The 14,529-nt window shown below is 48.9% G+C and overlaps 1 protein-coding gene across 2 annotated transcripts in view; it reads left to right on the top strand.

Annotated features, from left to right (window-relative positions):
- Nucleotides 1–14,529, top strand: part of POLR2B (RNA polymerase II subunit B) — a 726,171-nt gene that overhangs the window by 60,956 nt on the left and 650,686 nt on the right. For both annotated transcript variants that reach the window (XM_077475735.1, XM_077475736.1), the window contains one exon: nt 532–751. In XM_077475735.1, the coding sequence (XP_077331861.1) occupies nt 532–751 (220 nt within the window). The remainder of the gene's footprint in view (nt 1–531; nt 752–14,529) is intronic.

Raw genomic sequence — 14,529 nt, 5'->3', positions numbered from 1 at the left:
CTGGATTTTTAATTTTTTTGTGTTCTTGGCAGCAACTTGGCTGTAGCAAGATTTTGTAAAACCTCATGATTAAGTATTTATAGTATCCACAGTAAACAAAAATTGTAATTGAGGCTGGGTTCACACTGCTGCGGCTACGAGAACCGGATGTGATTCGCAGTGCAAATCACATCCGATCTCTGTGATGCGAGTTCAGCCATACAGATAGTATGGCTGAATTCGCATCGCACCCGCCCCAAACGTGCACAGGACCCTTTTTTGGTCCGCAGCAGAATCGGATCACATGGGTGTTCACACCATGCGATCCGATTCCTGTCCGAGTTTGCACATCGCACTGCGATATGCGAACTGATCTGGGGGTGTCATTTAACATTTCACTGACACTCCCAGCAGTTCGCATAGGGCAGTGTGAACTGCCGCCGGGAGGCACGGGAGGTTTAGGTCATACCTTTTTGTGTGGGGTGTTTTTTTCTAAAAAAATAAATAAAAGTGATGTAATAAAGGTAAACTTTATTTTGAATTCCAATACAGGTATTCTGCCCCTCTCTACGTTGATATCACAAAGACTGTTGTGAAAGAAGGGGAGGAACAGATTCAAACTCAGCATCAGAAAACTTTTATTGGAAAAATACCAATAATGTTGCGTTCTACATACTGCCTCTTGAATGGCCTTACTGATCGTGATCTATGCGAGCTAAATGAATGTCCACTAGACCCAGGAGGTTACTTTATCATTAATGGGTCTGAGAAGGTAAACTTTTTTTTTTTTTTTTTTTTTTTTATTCCCCCCCCCCCCCCCCCCCCTCCCCAAGCAGGCATGCAATTTAGCCTTTTAAATCCTAAAGCGCATCTTTGAAGATAAAGAAGGTATGTAATATATTGGTCTGTCTTTTCAAAAAATAAGAATTCACTGCCTACTTGTGTACAGGGTTGAACTCCCTACCCCATGCCACCCTGGTTCAGTGTCCCTGAGTAAAATACCCCATGGTCCTGCGTAATTCAGTAAAGTGCCTGGTTATGCTGGAGAGCAATATAATTCTTTCTATCATCCCCTTTGTCCTGCTTTCCTTGGTAATGTGAGCTCTGCTTGTTTACTCTTTAGACACTACAAAGTAGTGCAGCGCTAAAACAACCTCTTGATTGAACATAGTCTCTCAAAAAATGAGAAGCATAATAGAAATCTTATTAAAGGAAACTGAGCAGTGGTTAACGGTGATGTATTCCTCTGTGTTGATAGAGATGCATGCAGATATCCTTATGGTGTCAACAGACTCAGTGATTTGACCACCAGACAGCCAGACCACTCACCTTAAAGTATAGACCCCTGACTGAACAGATAGGTCAAACAAACAGTCGCCACTTCCAGTGGTCACACACAAAGGTTCAGGTGGGCCAGATAGATGAAACTCAGCTTCTTGATTAATATGGAGCTGTCATCAATGGTAATGAGTATGCAGCTTCTTTATCTTCCACACGTATGGAAGGAGCAGTTGTGCTAGGCTACATGTTTATCGATGTACACGAGACAGACCTATAGTTCCTGCATGTAAGAATGGCTTCATAGGATGCTGCAAGAGAAAGAAGCCACCCTGAAGGAGAACCCCGAAGCATTGGTCATGGCACCAGCTTAAACAGTAATATAGGCAAGGATCAAAAGATAAAGAAGCTGCATACTCATTACCATTGACAGCGCCAAGGTGTCAATGGTAATGAGTATTAAACTGGTTGTAAACCCTTACAACACACTTTGACCTACAGGTAAGCCTATATTAAGGCTTACCCGTAGGTCCAAGAAATATCTCCCTAAACCTATACGGTTTAGGAGATATTTGCCGAAACACAGGCATCGCTGTCTACGGCGCAGGCGCACTGAGCGCGGCACCGTCAACGGTGAAGATGCCGCGCATGCGTGGGAGTGACTTCATCGCGGCTTCGCGAAATGACAGCGGCGTGACCCACGAGAAGATGGATGTGCCGGACTACAGGGGACAGCGGTGGGTGACATCGCTGGCTCCTGTGTCAGGTAAGTGACACATAATGGATTACTATGTGATGCATAGTAATCCATTATGCTTTGCCTTTGCAGGGAATGAAAGAGGAAGTAAACTCATCAGGGTTTACTTCCTCTTTAAGGTGAGCGGTTTGGCTGTCTGGCGGTCGAATCACTGAGTCTGTTGACACCATAAGGATATCTGCATGTATCTCTATCAACACAGAGGAATACATCACTGTTGACCACTGCTATCAGTTTCCTTTAAGATTTCTATTATGCTTCTCATTTTTTGAGACTTTATGTTTAATCAATAGAGGGTATTTTAGCGCTGCACTACTTTATGTCCATCTGAGGTTTTTGTTTGCCTTTAGTGTTCAGCAGCTGTTAATTTTTTTAAATAGGTCGTCATTTTGCGCTGACTGACCTTACATTTGTTTACTCTTTAGCCTAGAAGTCACTTGGGTGTGCACATGTGGTAGCTCTTCCACATGTAATGCGGTTGAAAGGGTGTATACATATATAGTGTGTGTGTATATGTGTGTGTGTGTGTGTGTGTGTGTGTATGTATGTGTAATATAAAATTTTTCCTCTGCTCCAGGGAGGCTGTGTGGCAATAACACTAGTAATAGGGGAATTTCCTGCTTTTTGTCTAATCTTTCCATACTTTATTTTTCTACCACTTCGACTTCTCAATCTGACAAATCTTAACATTTTAGTCCAAATGGCTTTTGGTGACATGAAAATATGAACAATGCTTTCACAGCAATTGGCTTTTTTTTTTATTTTTTAACACAATGCAGTGTTCTGCCATGGTGTAAAAAATGTTTTGAATGCCCAAGGTTCTACTTGCAGTTTCATTATGGTGGTCCTCATTAAATTCCATAAGTATTTAAGAATCGGAAGTCAGGGCACCTCTGACATGCAAGGATGTGTTTTGTCATCCTTTTAGCATTTGCAAATATAGTGAGAATAAATTCTTTTACAAATTGCAGCTTTGCGCTCAGCAGAAATTGCACTGTGGAAATGTTTCCAAACTCTAGATGTTGGCCTTACCATTTTACTGCGAGGAGGAAAAGAAACCATTTACTGACCAGTCTATAGGTAAACCTTATGCTGTGATTGTGGAGAGCATGAATAGCAGTCATTTAAAGGTTAAAAAAACAAACTTCTTATAAAAATATACTGATACCACCTTATTCGTCACAGGATAAGTTTAGTTATAAAAAAAAGCGCATGCAGGTAAAAAAAATGCCTTAACAGCCTGTAAAGTATTTTGCTATCAGCAGATCACAGGTGCAATCTCTAACTCCTGCATATTGTCTGTGTAGCTATACCTTGTACGGGCAGCCAGTTACTGAATGACAGCCTCAATAAATTCCCCAGAACGCTCAGCAGTGCCCTGGTAGTTCATGAACGACTTGCTGAGTGAGATGTACGTCCTCACTTTGAGGTCTGATATCGTTTTTGTGGCAGCAGCTAGCTGCCGTAACCATGGTATCCCCGTGTTTGGCTGGTGAGCTACAAGATAAAAGTGGCCTGCGGCAGATTCGCCGTGAGATCACATTTATTGGCAGGAGGGGGCCCTCTCCCACTGCGCTCCGGAGCCAGCGGCGGAGACAATCCGGTCCTTTCACTGGCTGTGCATGGAGACGAGTAAAAGGATGATGGCCCCCACCCATCTCCATGACACTGCAGGGCAGAAGCAATGTCAGAACATCACTTCTGCCCGTAGCTTACTGGGCACTTAAACTGGGTCCTATCCAGACCAATTATCTGCTTTAAGCACTGATGCACTTTGACAATTGTGCAGTCATACAACGCTGTACCCAAATTACATTTTTATCAATTTTTTTCCCCCCCCAGATAAAGCCTTCTTTTGGTGGTATTTGAGCACCGAATTAAAATTGTTATAAAATTTTAAAATGGGTAATTTTTGTCCGTCATTGTATGCTGATGAGGTGGCAGTGATGGGCAATGATCGGTTACACTGATAGGCAGCACTGCTAGGTGGCATTGATAAGTGTCACTGGTGGGCACTTTCAGATGGCATATGAGGCATAATTGCTTCTTCCGTTTCAGGACTGATGTCCCTTTAAGGTGAGCCGGTGAACGCCTTTTATTTTTTTTCTCCTTCACTGTCAGCGTGAGGAGGAAAAAGTGATCCCAAGCTTTTGTTTTGATTATGTGATCAGCTGACAGCTGATCAAATGGTAACGCGCAGGGACCGGCTCCGGTGATCACCTAAAACTCAGTGACTTGGAGATCACGGCGCGCGCAAGGAGCGTCCACAGGGGAGTCCGTCATATGACTGCCTCCTGGGAATTCACATGCATGCTGTGGCCGTCATTCGGCCATAACGCGGATGTCAAGTGCTTAAAGGGCCCTTTGTCATTTAAAAAAAATATATATATATTTTTTTTAATTATTGCATTTCAGTGTAAATATGAGATCTGAGGTCTCTTTGACCCCAGATCTTATATTTAAGAGGTCCTGTTATGCTTTTTTTTTTTTTTTCTATTACAAGCAGTCCCCTAGTTACAAACGTCCGACTTGCAAATGACTCCTATTTACAAACTGAGGGAGACATCGGGAAGTAAGAGGAAATCTCCCTCTAGGAAGGGAAATTCACTCCTGTAAGAGTTCTTATGGGAAAAAGATACCTCCACTGATGCTTTATCACCAAGGCTTGTTTCCACACCAACCCAAATTTTTTTTGTTTTTTCACAAACATTACAAGGGTGTCAACTCTTCCCTATGCTATCCAAAAATCGTAAAAAAAGTTTGCCTTGCGTTGAATCTAGTTGGAACAGGTACCGGGCGTGGTCTGGAGCTGCATGGAGTAGGACATGCAGTGTTGGCTCTGCTCGAGGCACCCTTATAACTGATCCTGTGAGCTATTTTCCCCGAAACCGATCGCTGCAAAGGCCCAGGGCAGCCTCAACACCTAATGTCTCCCCCCCTAAGAGATCCGGAGCTCTTGCCAAGCTGGACAGGCATCGCCACGAGAAGCGGGATCCTGGAGAGGAAGATGGCGCCGTCTCGCTCCCGGAGGGGCATGATCACACCTCCAGCTATACCGCCAGAGTGCTGGAAGCTATTGCCCTTTGCCAATCGACCCTCACCTCCAGAATTGAAGAAGTGAAGGTCGACATATCCCTGATCCGGCAGGACATCCACAAACTCCGGAAGCGCATGTCGGAGACTGAACGCTGGGTTGGCCATGTGGGGGAAGGCCTGCATCAGAGGTTACTACTGAACAACTGCAGTATCAGCTGAACGTGGTCCTCTTCAAGCAGGACAATATGGAGAATCTCCTTCGGAGGTGTAACCTGCACTTCGTGGGGTTGCCTGAGCGGTGCGAGGGTACAGATCCCCCCCCCCCCCCCCCCCCGCCCCCATACCTAGAGAATCTGCTAATTAGAACCTATGGCAGGGAGGCGTTCTCCTCCTTGTTCGTTTAGCTGCAAAGCCGTCTCCAGCCGGAGCCCCACCGCAAATTTTCATTGCCAAGTTCCTGAATTACCGGGACCGAGACACAATCCTGAAGCTTACCGGGGAGCGGGGTAATATTCCGGTTGGGAACGTGACAGTGTATCCGGACTTCTTTGCGGAGTACAGAAGAGGAGAGAAGTTCACCAAAGCGCCAGCAACATCTGCCTTAATGCTGTTCCCGGCACGCTTCCGGTGCTCTGTGAAGGCAAGGCACACTTTTTTGAGGAGCCGTAGGCCGTTTTCTCCTGGCTGGAGGGCCGTGGAGATGCTGGCCTGTCCTAGGCCCTACCGTGGTTCTCAGAGCTCAACGTAGGTGACCTGGCCCCCCGTTTGGCCCACAGACCATGTCTGCTGCCTGTTCACGTAAATTCACTACCTACGCTTCCCCTGCCATTCCCCCCTCATCTCCTGACCTTCACTGTGACTACACTGTCCCCGGGGTGGGGGTGGCATGCCCTGGCCCACTATCCCCCATAACACACCATCTGTTTGCCTCGGGTGGCCCACGTGCACACACTCTGCTTGTGACTGGATAACTCCCCCCAGGAATCGCTGTGTGCCCTCCAGTTTGTTCGCCCCCCCCCCTTTGCGATCTTTGGGATCACCCCAGGACGCTGGCATTTTTGCCGCAACTGTAACTTGTATTCTTCCTGACTGCATGTGGCTGTACGTAATGTTTTATACTGTCTCTACTCCCCCAGTTGTCTTTACTTGCTGCAGTGCGTGTTTGTGTCTGCTGGGTCCCCCCTGGTCTGCGCTGCCTTGGTGCCAGCTGTGGTCCTCCGCTGCTGGCCCAGTTTTTCCCAAACGGTTCTCGGGGGGGGGGGGGTCTGGCAGCTGGATTCGCCGGAGCGAGACGTGTTGTGTGGGCCCTGGCTGCTCCCAGTGCTTTATTCCTCCCAGGCTCAAGGGGGCTCGACTGCACGCACCTTTCTCTTACCTGCATTATGGCGTCCCTTAAAATTGACATGGAACGTCAGGGGTTTGGGGGACAGAGCCAAACGAGCAGCAGTCCTGCTCACGTTAAATCTGAGGGCGGATGTCTTGGTTCTTGTGGAGACTCGCCTTGCAGGTCAAAAACAGCTAAGTCTTAAAAAAAACGTGGGTGGGCTGGCTCTCAGGCCCTGCACACCACAAACTCCCGGGGGGGGGTTGTGATTTTTGGTTGCCAAAACTGTGCAGTTTCAATTACACACTCTGCATTCGGACCCCCCAGGGTCGCTCCTTGTTTCTCCATGCCACTATCTGGGGTCTGGAGCTCCTTCTCCTGGCCTTCTAGGTCCCTTTACCTTTTGCCTTTACCTCATTGCAACAGCGTGTTTTTATGGCCCAATACCCGTCGGTGCCAGCCGTCTGGGCAGGTGAAATTCAATATGGTTATAACCCCCACACTTGACAGACTGAGTCCGACTGCCCTGTCCTCCCCTTCACCAGGCATTAACCGATTCGGGGAAATTTACAATGGAATTTGCCCTCACGGACACGTGGAGATATAGACGCCCCACACTAATCCGCTTCTCATGCTTCACACCCTCACGCTCTGCCATGTCCCGCTTAGACTTTATCTTCCTGTGGCTCCCCTCTTTTCTCCCATCTCCTTGACGTTGGATTTGATGCCAGGGTACTCTCCGATCACTCCCCCTACTGGATCAAGCTACGGCTGCCGGCTCCCCCTGGGCCCCGCGTCTGGAGGCTTAACCCTTTTTGGCTCAATGTGCTATCTAGGTTGAACTCCAACTTGAGTGGGAGCATTTCTTCCGTACGAACGTGGGCTCTGCCTCGTGCGGCTCGGTCTGGGAGGCCTTCAAGATGCATGCCCGCGTGATCCTAACCACGTGCATATCCAGACACGGCATCCTCTAAGTGTCTGCTTAGGCAGGCAGAGGAGTGGTGTTGAACAGGTCTTCCAGAGCGACCCGTCAGAGGCCAATGCCTCCATGTTGTGGCTGCAGACCAGACTCGCAGACCAGCTCCATCATGAGAAGGCCAAACGGTATCTTTTTTTAAATTTTTTTTTTATTTTTTTTTTTTTTACTAAGCAACGCCTGTTCGAGTGCAGTGAGCGGGTAAGCTACTAGCCTATATTGCCCACCTGGACCACAGGCCCCCGGTGGTGGTGTTCCGGTTCTTTTTACTCTGACCTGTACTCTTCTACCACGCACTACACCCAAGATGACCTTGTAGCATTCCTAGAGGACGTCCTCTTACTCCCCTGCGAATAGCTAAACTCGAAGCGCCCATTACCATCGACTGCGTTAGAGGCCCTGGCTCATCTTCCTACATCCAAGACACCTGGATCCGATGGTCTGCCTCTGGAGTTCTACACCCAGTTTGGTGAGATGCTGATCCCCAAATTGACTCAACTGTACTCGCATATATTTGACACCGGCTCACTACCCAAGTCTATGGGTGATGCCCTCATAGTTCTCATACCCAAACCCGACAGACCCGCAATTACCTGAATCGTACAGGCCCATTTCCTTGCTCCAGCTAGATGTTAAGATACTTGCTAAAGTTCTCGCCCTGCGCCTAAGTTATTCATTCCCTGATGCACCCCGACCAGACCGGGTTTATGGCACATAGGAACACTGCCTTCAACCTTAGACTCCACATGAACCTCCATGAAAAACACGCAGACATCGGATCCAGAGTGGTGGTTGGCCTATATGCCGCCAAGGCATTGCATTCTGTGGAATGGAGGCATCTGTGGGAGTGCCTCCGTAGGTTCAGGATAGGGCCTAACTTTAAGTGGCTCCAGCTACTATACCAAGCTCCCACAGCACGCATCCAGGTAAATGGCCAGATCTCCCCTCCCTTCCCGATTTCCCGGGGCACGCGTGAGGGCTGCCCCATCTTGCCACTTCTGTATGCCCTGGCTGTGGAACCTTTGGCTATCGCCCTCAGGAACCACCCGGGCATCAGAGGTCTGCGCTGCGGCGAGCTGCATGAGGTGATCAGCCTGTACACGGACTACATGCTTCTCTACCTGGCCGATGCTGGCCCCTCACTGCAGGCAGCCCTACAAACCATCATGGCCTTTGGTGCCTTTTCTGGGCTTCGGAGTAATTCTTCCTTTGGACCTAGGGCCCCCCACTGCTGACCAGCCGGCACTCCCACTGACTAGAGCGAACGCCTTGGCGTGCACATTTCAAGATCCCCCCCTAGATTGCCACTTAATCACTCTTTGCTACCCTAAAGTCCAAAATGCAAATCTGGTCCCGTCTCCCCCTTGGGGTGATGGGCCGGATAAATCTGGTCAAGATAATACTTCTCCCCAAACTTCTGTTTTCTGGCAGGCGCCACTATATATCCCCCCCCCCCCCCCCCCCCCCGTACATTTAAAGCTATGGAATCTCTCAGCAACACATTTGTGTTAAGCTGCTTTGGCGGGTCCTGAAATGCCCAACAGACCTGGGTGGTACTGCACTACCTGTCCTCTTCCTCTATTATTTAGCATCCCAATTCTCCCACTAATTTTAACTTCAACCAAGCCGACAGGGTCCATTACACCACTCTTGTTTGTTCAGATCCCTGGCCCGCTGATCCACCCCTTCCGGATTTTATTTTGTAGCCCTCACATCCTGACCTGCATTAGGGACAGGGACTCCATGTTTTTCCATCATTGTAAGGGCTGGCAGCTTGCTATGTGCCTGGGAAGGGCTCCCACACGCCCCTCTGGGGCAATCCATGTCAGAACTCTCCCTCATCCCAGACCACGGGCTGTGGGTGGATAGGGGCGTCATACATTTGTCGCAGGTGGTATCGAGCGGGATGGTCAAGTCTTTTTTTTTCAAACCCTCAAAGATGACTGCACTACCCAATCACATGCTGTTCCGCTGCCTCCAACTCCGGCATGCACTCAATACCCAAATTGGTGACCATATCCCAATACTCGAGACTCCAATGTTTGTTGATCTGGTGCTCGGTAATGAACCCAGGAAATTGATCTCACTGCTGTACACCCACCTCTCGACCCCCCCCCCCCCCACTGCCCTGACTGGCGCATCAGGCACGCTTCTGGTGGGAGGGTGATTTGGGCGGGGCGTCGAGAGGACTGGGACTAGGCTCTGGCGAGCTATGAACTTGTCACCCAAACCATTACCTCTACATCCTACACCGATCATACCTCACACCCCATCATATAGCCAAATATAGGCCTGAACAGAACTCTAATTGTCCCAGCTGCAACTCCCCAAACGCATCCTTTAATCACCTGTTCTGGGCTTGCCCGACTACAGGGCTACTGGATGCAGGTGGTCTGGTTTCTTCATGACCGCATGGGTTCTCCAGTATCCCTATGCCCCCAACAATGTGTCCTGGGGCTCCTCTCACTTTCCGAGGGTGAAAAATACCTGAACATTTTCCTGCAGGAGACATTGTTCCTTGCCAGATTGCAAATCGCCAAGACGTGGTTGAGACCCCCCCCACATTACCACAATGGATCAGAGCAGTCAACACACTTCCCCATAAGAAGCTGTTGTACATCCACAGGGGTTGCCCCGGTAAATATAATAAAGTCTGGAATAGATGGTTGGAGGACGCTTCTACTTGAAGTGCAGAGAGTTAGGTGACCCTTATTAGGCAATCCCGTGAACCTCGAGTGGCCTCTCTCCCCCCCCCCCCCCATGACTTCTGCTTTTAAACCGTCACTCAGTGAATCGTGCAGCTTTAACTTTAACCGGTAATATGTTACATGCGCATGTATGTCGTTGATGTAGTGCCTGTGTTAATCTCCTGTCCATTATGCTCAATAAAAGAAAACAAACCTACAAGACCCTTTCTGGGATTTTTACATTCCTTGTAATAGGAATAAAAGTGACACAATTTTTTTTTATTTAAAAGTGTAAAAATAAAATAAGAAAAAAAAAAAATTGCAGAAGCACACACATACGTGAGTAGTGCCCGCATATGAAAACTGTGTTCAAACAGCGTAAAATTGTTTCACATTTTTTTTTTTTTGTGTGTTTTTTTAGAAAAAAAAATCGCTTGTAAGACTGCTGCACAAACATGGTGTGACAAAGTATTGCATCGACCAGCTGCTAATTGACCTCTAGAGACATGTGAGTTTGGACACTGGGCTTGTCTCTTCTCCCCCCCACTGCTAGTGAGGGGCTTGGAGGGAGCACTGTGGCAGGGGGAGTTGGGTGGGGGGGTTACTACCCCACAGGCGCCCCCGGACCGCACAGCCACCAAAGACCCCAAATAGCCACCCAGAAAAAAAACTAAAATATACCACTGCTGCATGGCCGCAGGTTTTTTTTTTTTTTTTTTTTTGTGTGACCATGGGGGAGATTAGGGTCTTCATGGTATATACAGTGCCTTGCAAAATTATTCACACCCCTTGGTTTTTTACCTATTTTGTTACATTACAGCCTGTAGTTCAATGTTTTATTAATCTGAATTCTATGTGATGGATCAGAACACAATTGTCTAAGTTGGTGAAGTAAAATTAGACAAATCTATACATAAAACTATTTTTCAGAAATTTACTGATAATTGGCATGTGTATGTATTCGCCGACTGTTATGAAGCCCATAAAAAGCTCTGATGCAACCAATTACCTTCAGAAGTCGCATAATTTGTGAAATTATGTCCACCTGTGTGCAATCTAAGTGTCACATGATCTGTCTTTACATATACACACCTTTTTGAAAGGCCCCAGGTGCAGCAACACCTAAGCAAGGGGCACCACTAACCAAACACTGCCATGAAGATCAAGGAACGCTCCAAACAAGTAAGGGACAATGTTAAGTTTAAGTCAGGGTTAGGTTATAAAAAAAAATATCCAAATCTCTGATCCCTAGGAGCATCATTAAACCTATCATAACTAAATGGAAAGAACATGGCACAACAGCAGACCGCACATAACTCAGACCGGTCAAGGAGGGCATTAATTGGAGAGGCAGCACAGAGACCTAAGGTAACCCTGGAGGAGCTGCACAGTTTCACAACAGACTGGAGACTGGAGTATGTGTACATAGGACGTCAAGCTGTACGCTCCATACAGTTGGGCTTTATGACAGAGTGGCCAGAAGAAATCCATTACTTTTACTTAGTTTGCAAAAAGGCATGTGGGAGACTCCCAAAATGTGTGGTGGAAGGTGCTCTGGTCTGATGAGACTAAAACTGAACTTTTTGGCTATCAAGAAAACTCTATGGCACAAACCCAACATGTCACATTACTCAAACCATCCCCACAGTGAAACATGGTGGTGGCAGCATCATGCTATGGGGATGTTTTCTCTTATATTCACTGACCGACATAGCTCCTCTCTGTAACTAAATAGGTTGTATAGCCTGCCATTAGGAGAACTAGGCAAAATTGTTAAACAATACACAGAACTTTTAATCCCGCCCCAAGGGGGCGGACCCTGTGCCATCAACCCTCCCCACTGCTCCCAGCAGATTTTAGTTTTTTATTTTGCCTAGTAAGGAGAATGACCTAGGAACTCTGCGGGCCCTCTCGGTCCATGTTTTTGATGCAGATCTGATGTTTTTGCGCAAGATGAAAGATCCTGGGCTCTTCTAGCAACGGCCGGCTGGGTGACAGGGTGGTTAATATCCTTGTAGTCTCCCCAGTCCGGCCATCGAGCATGTGCAGGCCACAGCTAAGGCTCAGCAGGCCACGACACACCTCAGTGCCAGAGGTGGTCAGTGAGCTTCAATGCTCCTGGGTATACATATGCTCGGTAAGCTACTGCTGTCTGGATCACAGTATACCGGGCCAACAGCTACCCTGTAACTGCACAGGAGTGGGTCTGTGATGGAATGTCTCCCAGCTTTTCAGGGCTGGTATGTATGGCTCTCCCTGCCTTGGTGGGGTGAGCAGCTGGGCATTCCCTGGGGGGGTCGATATGGGGGCCACCTCACCATCTTTTCTCCCTAGTTCCTATCTCCCCTCCTTCCTATCTCCCCTGCTTCCCCCCTCTGAGGGGGGTGGCTGCAAGTGCTGCGTGTGTGCTTGCTCGCTGGATTCTTGCCTGTGGGGGCTCTGTGCGGCTGGAGTTGGTCCTGGTCCCGGTCTGGGGGGTCCAAAAAGTTTGTGGAGGTTGTTCTAGCTGTAGGCAGGCAGCACATTTCTAGTTTTGTTCTGTCACCACATGGCGCTGTCCGGTGGCCATCTTGGATGTGGGAAAGCCTGTATTCCCCTGGTGGGCTTCAGCAGCCATCTTCTTTAGGATCTCCTATTTAGTTACATTGGCGGCCATTTTCTTGAAGCCTGAGTGCTCTTTTCACCGCAGTTCTCTTGTGGCAGCATTACATGTGCTCTCACTTGCTGTTTCCTGTGTCCACTGTGTCTACAGGACGCTGGATCCTTGCTGATTGCTGAAGCTAGCTCTGCAGAACGTTTCACCGCTGTTATAAGCAGCTGCTGCTGAGTTTTCTCCTCTCTGCAACTGGGAACCTCCTAGGGACTATATGCACTGCAAGTGGCATTCATGGAACGCCCCAGGGTGGTGAGTCTAGTGCTAAGTTACCCCCCCCCCCATGCGGCAGCAGGAGGGTGGGGCCTTCACTGTCCTGAGTCCCCTTGCGGGTGGTAGACAGGCTAGGGTCAGCATGGCTTCACAAACTGGTGTTTCTTCCCCCGAAATCCAGGCTATAGCAACAGAGTCACCTGCGGATAGCGCGGTGCGCATGGACACCCTGACGGTGGGCCTTGACCCCCATGTTGCTAAGAAAGAGGCAGCACATGGAAGGAAAAGTGCACGTAAGAGGCCCCTGCCCCCACGTCCTCTGGGGAGAGCTCTGATGCAGACCCGGGCCCAGCTGCGGCTGTTGACCCCTGCTCTGACCTATCAGACGTGGCTGACCAGGACCATTCGGACAGTGAGGATGATTCCTGTCTGGTTCCGGGCACAACAAAGCACTTGTTGGAGCACTCATCAACAGCTGTGCATGATTCTGGGGCCAGTGGATCCCTCTGCTGATGTACCGGTCCCTTTTGGGTCCCGCAAGCCAGCACGTTCACCTAAGGTGTTCCCGTATTTGACTTTGACAAATTCATCTACAGGGAATGGGGTCACCCGCAACAGACCTTTTCGGTCCCCAAAAATTTGGCGGTGCATTACCCCTTTGAGGACAGTCTTCTCAAAGTGGTTGGCTCCTCTGGTCGTGGCCCCCCCAGTATCTAGGTTAAATAAAGTAACCACGTTATCCCAGTTGAGGGGACTCCTACATTCAAGGATCCCGCGGATAGGCAGGCCGAGGCGGTGGCTTGTTCCTTATTTATGGTTGTGGGGTCAGCCGTGTGACCTGCACTGGTGATGCAGACACTGAGTGGGCAAAACTTTTGCACAGCGAATTGGGAGAGCAGAACGCCTCCCCTGTCTGCGTGAAGCTAGCAGACCAACTAGTGCAAGGCCTTAAGTACGTTTGTGACACGGCCCTGGAGAATGCCACTGGTGGTAAGAGTACACTACTCCCACAGGCCAGGAAGGCCAAGAAGCCTCGCTGCAGGCCAGGACCCTCTTTCCGCTCACAAGCGGCTTTTTTGTCCGTACGGTGCTTCAGCAAAATGCCCCCAGCCTGACAGGATGCCCACGGACGGTCAGGAGCGTTCTTGAACTGCAAGCCTAACAAGCTTGCGACCAAAAGTGCTATCGCATGAAGGTTTACCCCATCCACTTATCGGGTGGGGGGTCGTCTTTGGGGGTTCGCCAGGAGGCCCTGTTAGGGACTTGCTGAATCGGGGTGATGGTACCGGTTCCGGAATCTAATGCTTCCGGGGGGTCTACTCAAATCTTTTTGTGGACGTACCCCTTCCTTCTTGGGAACCAATCTTGGACTTAAAAGCCCTCAATCACTTTGTAAAGGTGCAGAGGTTCAAAATGGAATCGGTTTGCTCAGTTTGTCGCTGCACTCCAAGGGGACTTCCTGGCATCCTTGGACATCCAGCATGCTTACCTGCACATACCCATTTGCCTTCGGCATCAAAAATTTCTGCGTTTGGCCGTAGGGGAAGCCCACTACCAGTTTGTGGCTCTTCCTTTTGGCCTGGCATCAGCCCCCCCGAGTCTTTACCAAAGTACTGGCTCCAGTAT

The sequence above is a fragment of the Lithobates pipiens genome, unplaced genomic scaffold (assembly GCF_037356315.1).
Source record: "Lithobates pipiens isolate NorthernLeopardFrog02 unplaced genomic scaffold, aLitPip1_a1.2 Scaffold_13, whole genome shotgun sequence".
In the NCBI taxonomy this organism is placed as follows: domain Eukaryota; kingdom Metazoa; phylum Chordata; class Amphibia; order Anura; family Ranidae; genus Lithobates; species Lithobates pipiens.
This window is presented reverse-complemented; position numbering and strand designations above follow the sequence as displayed.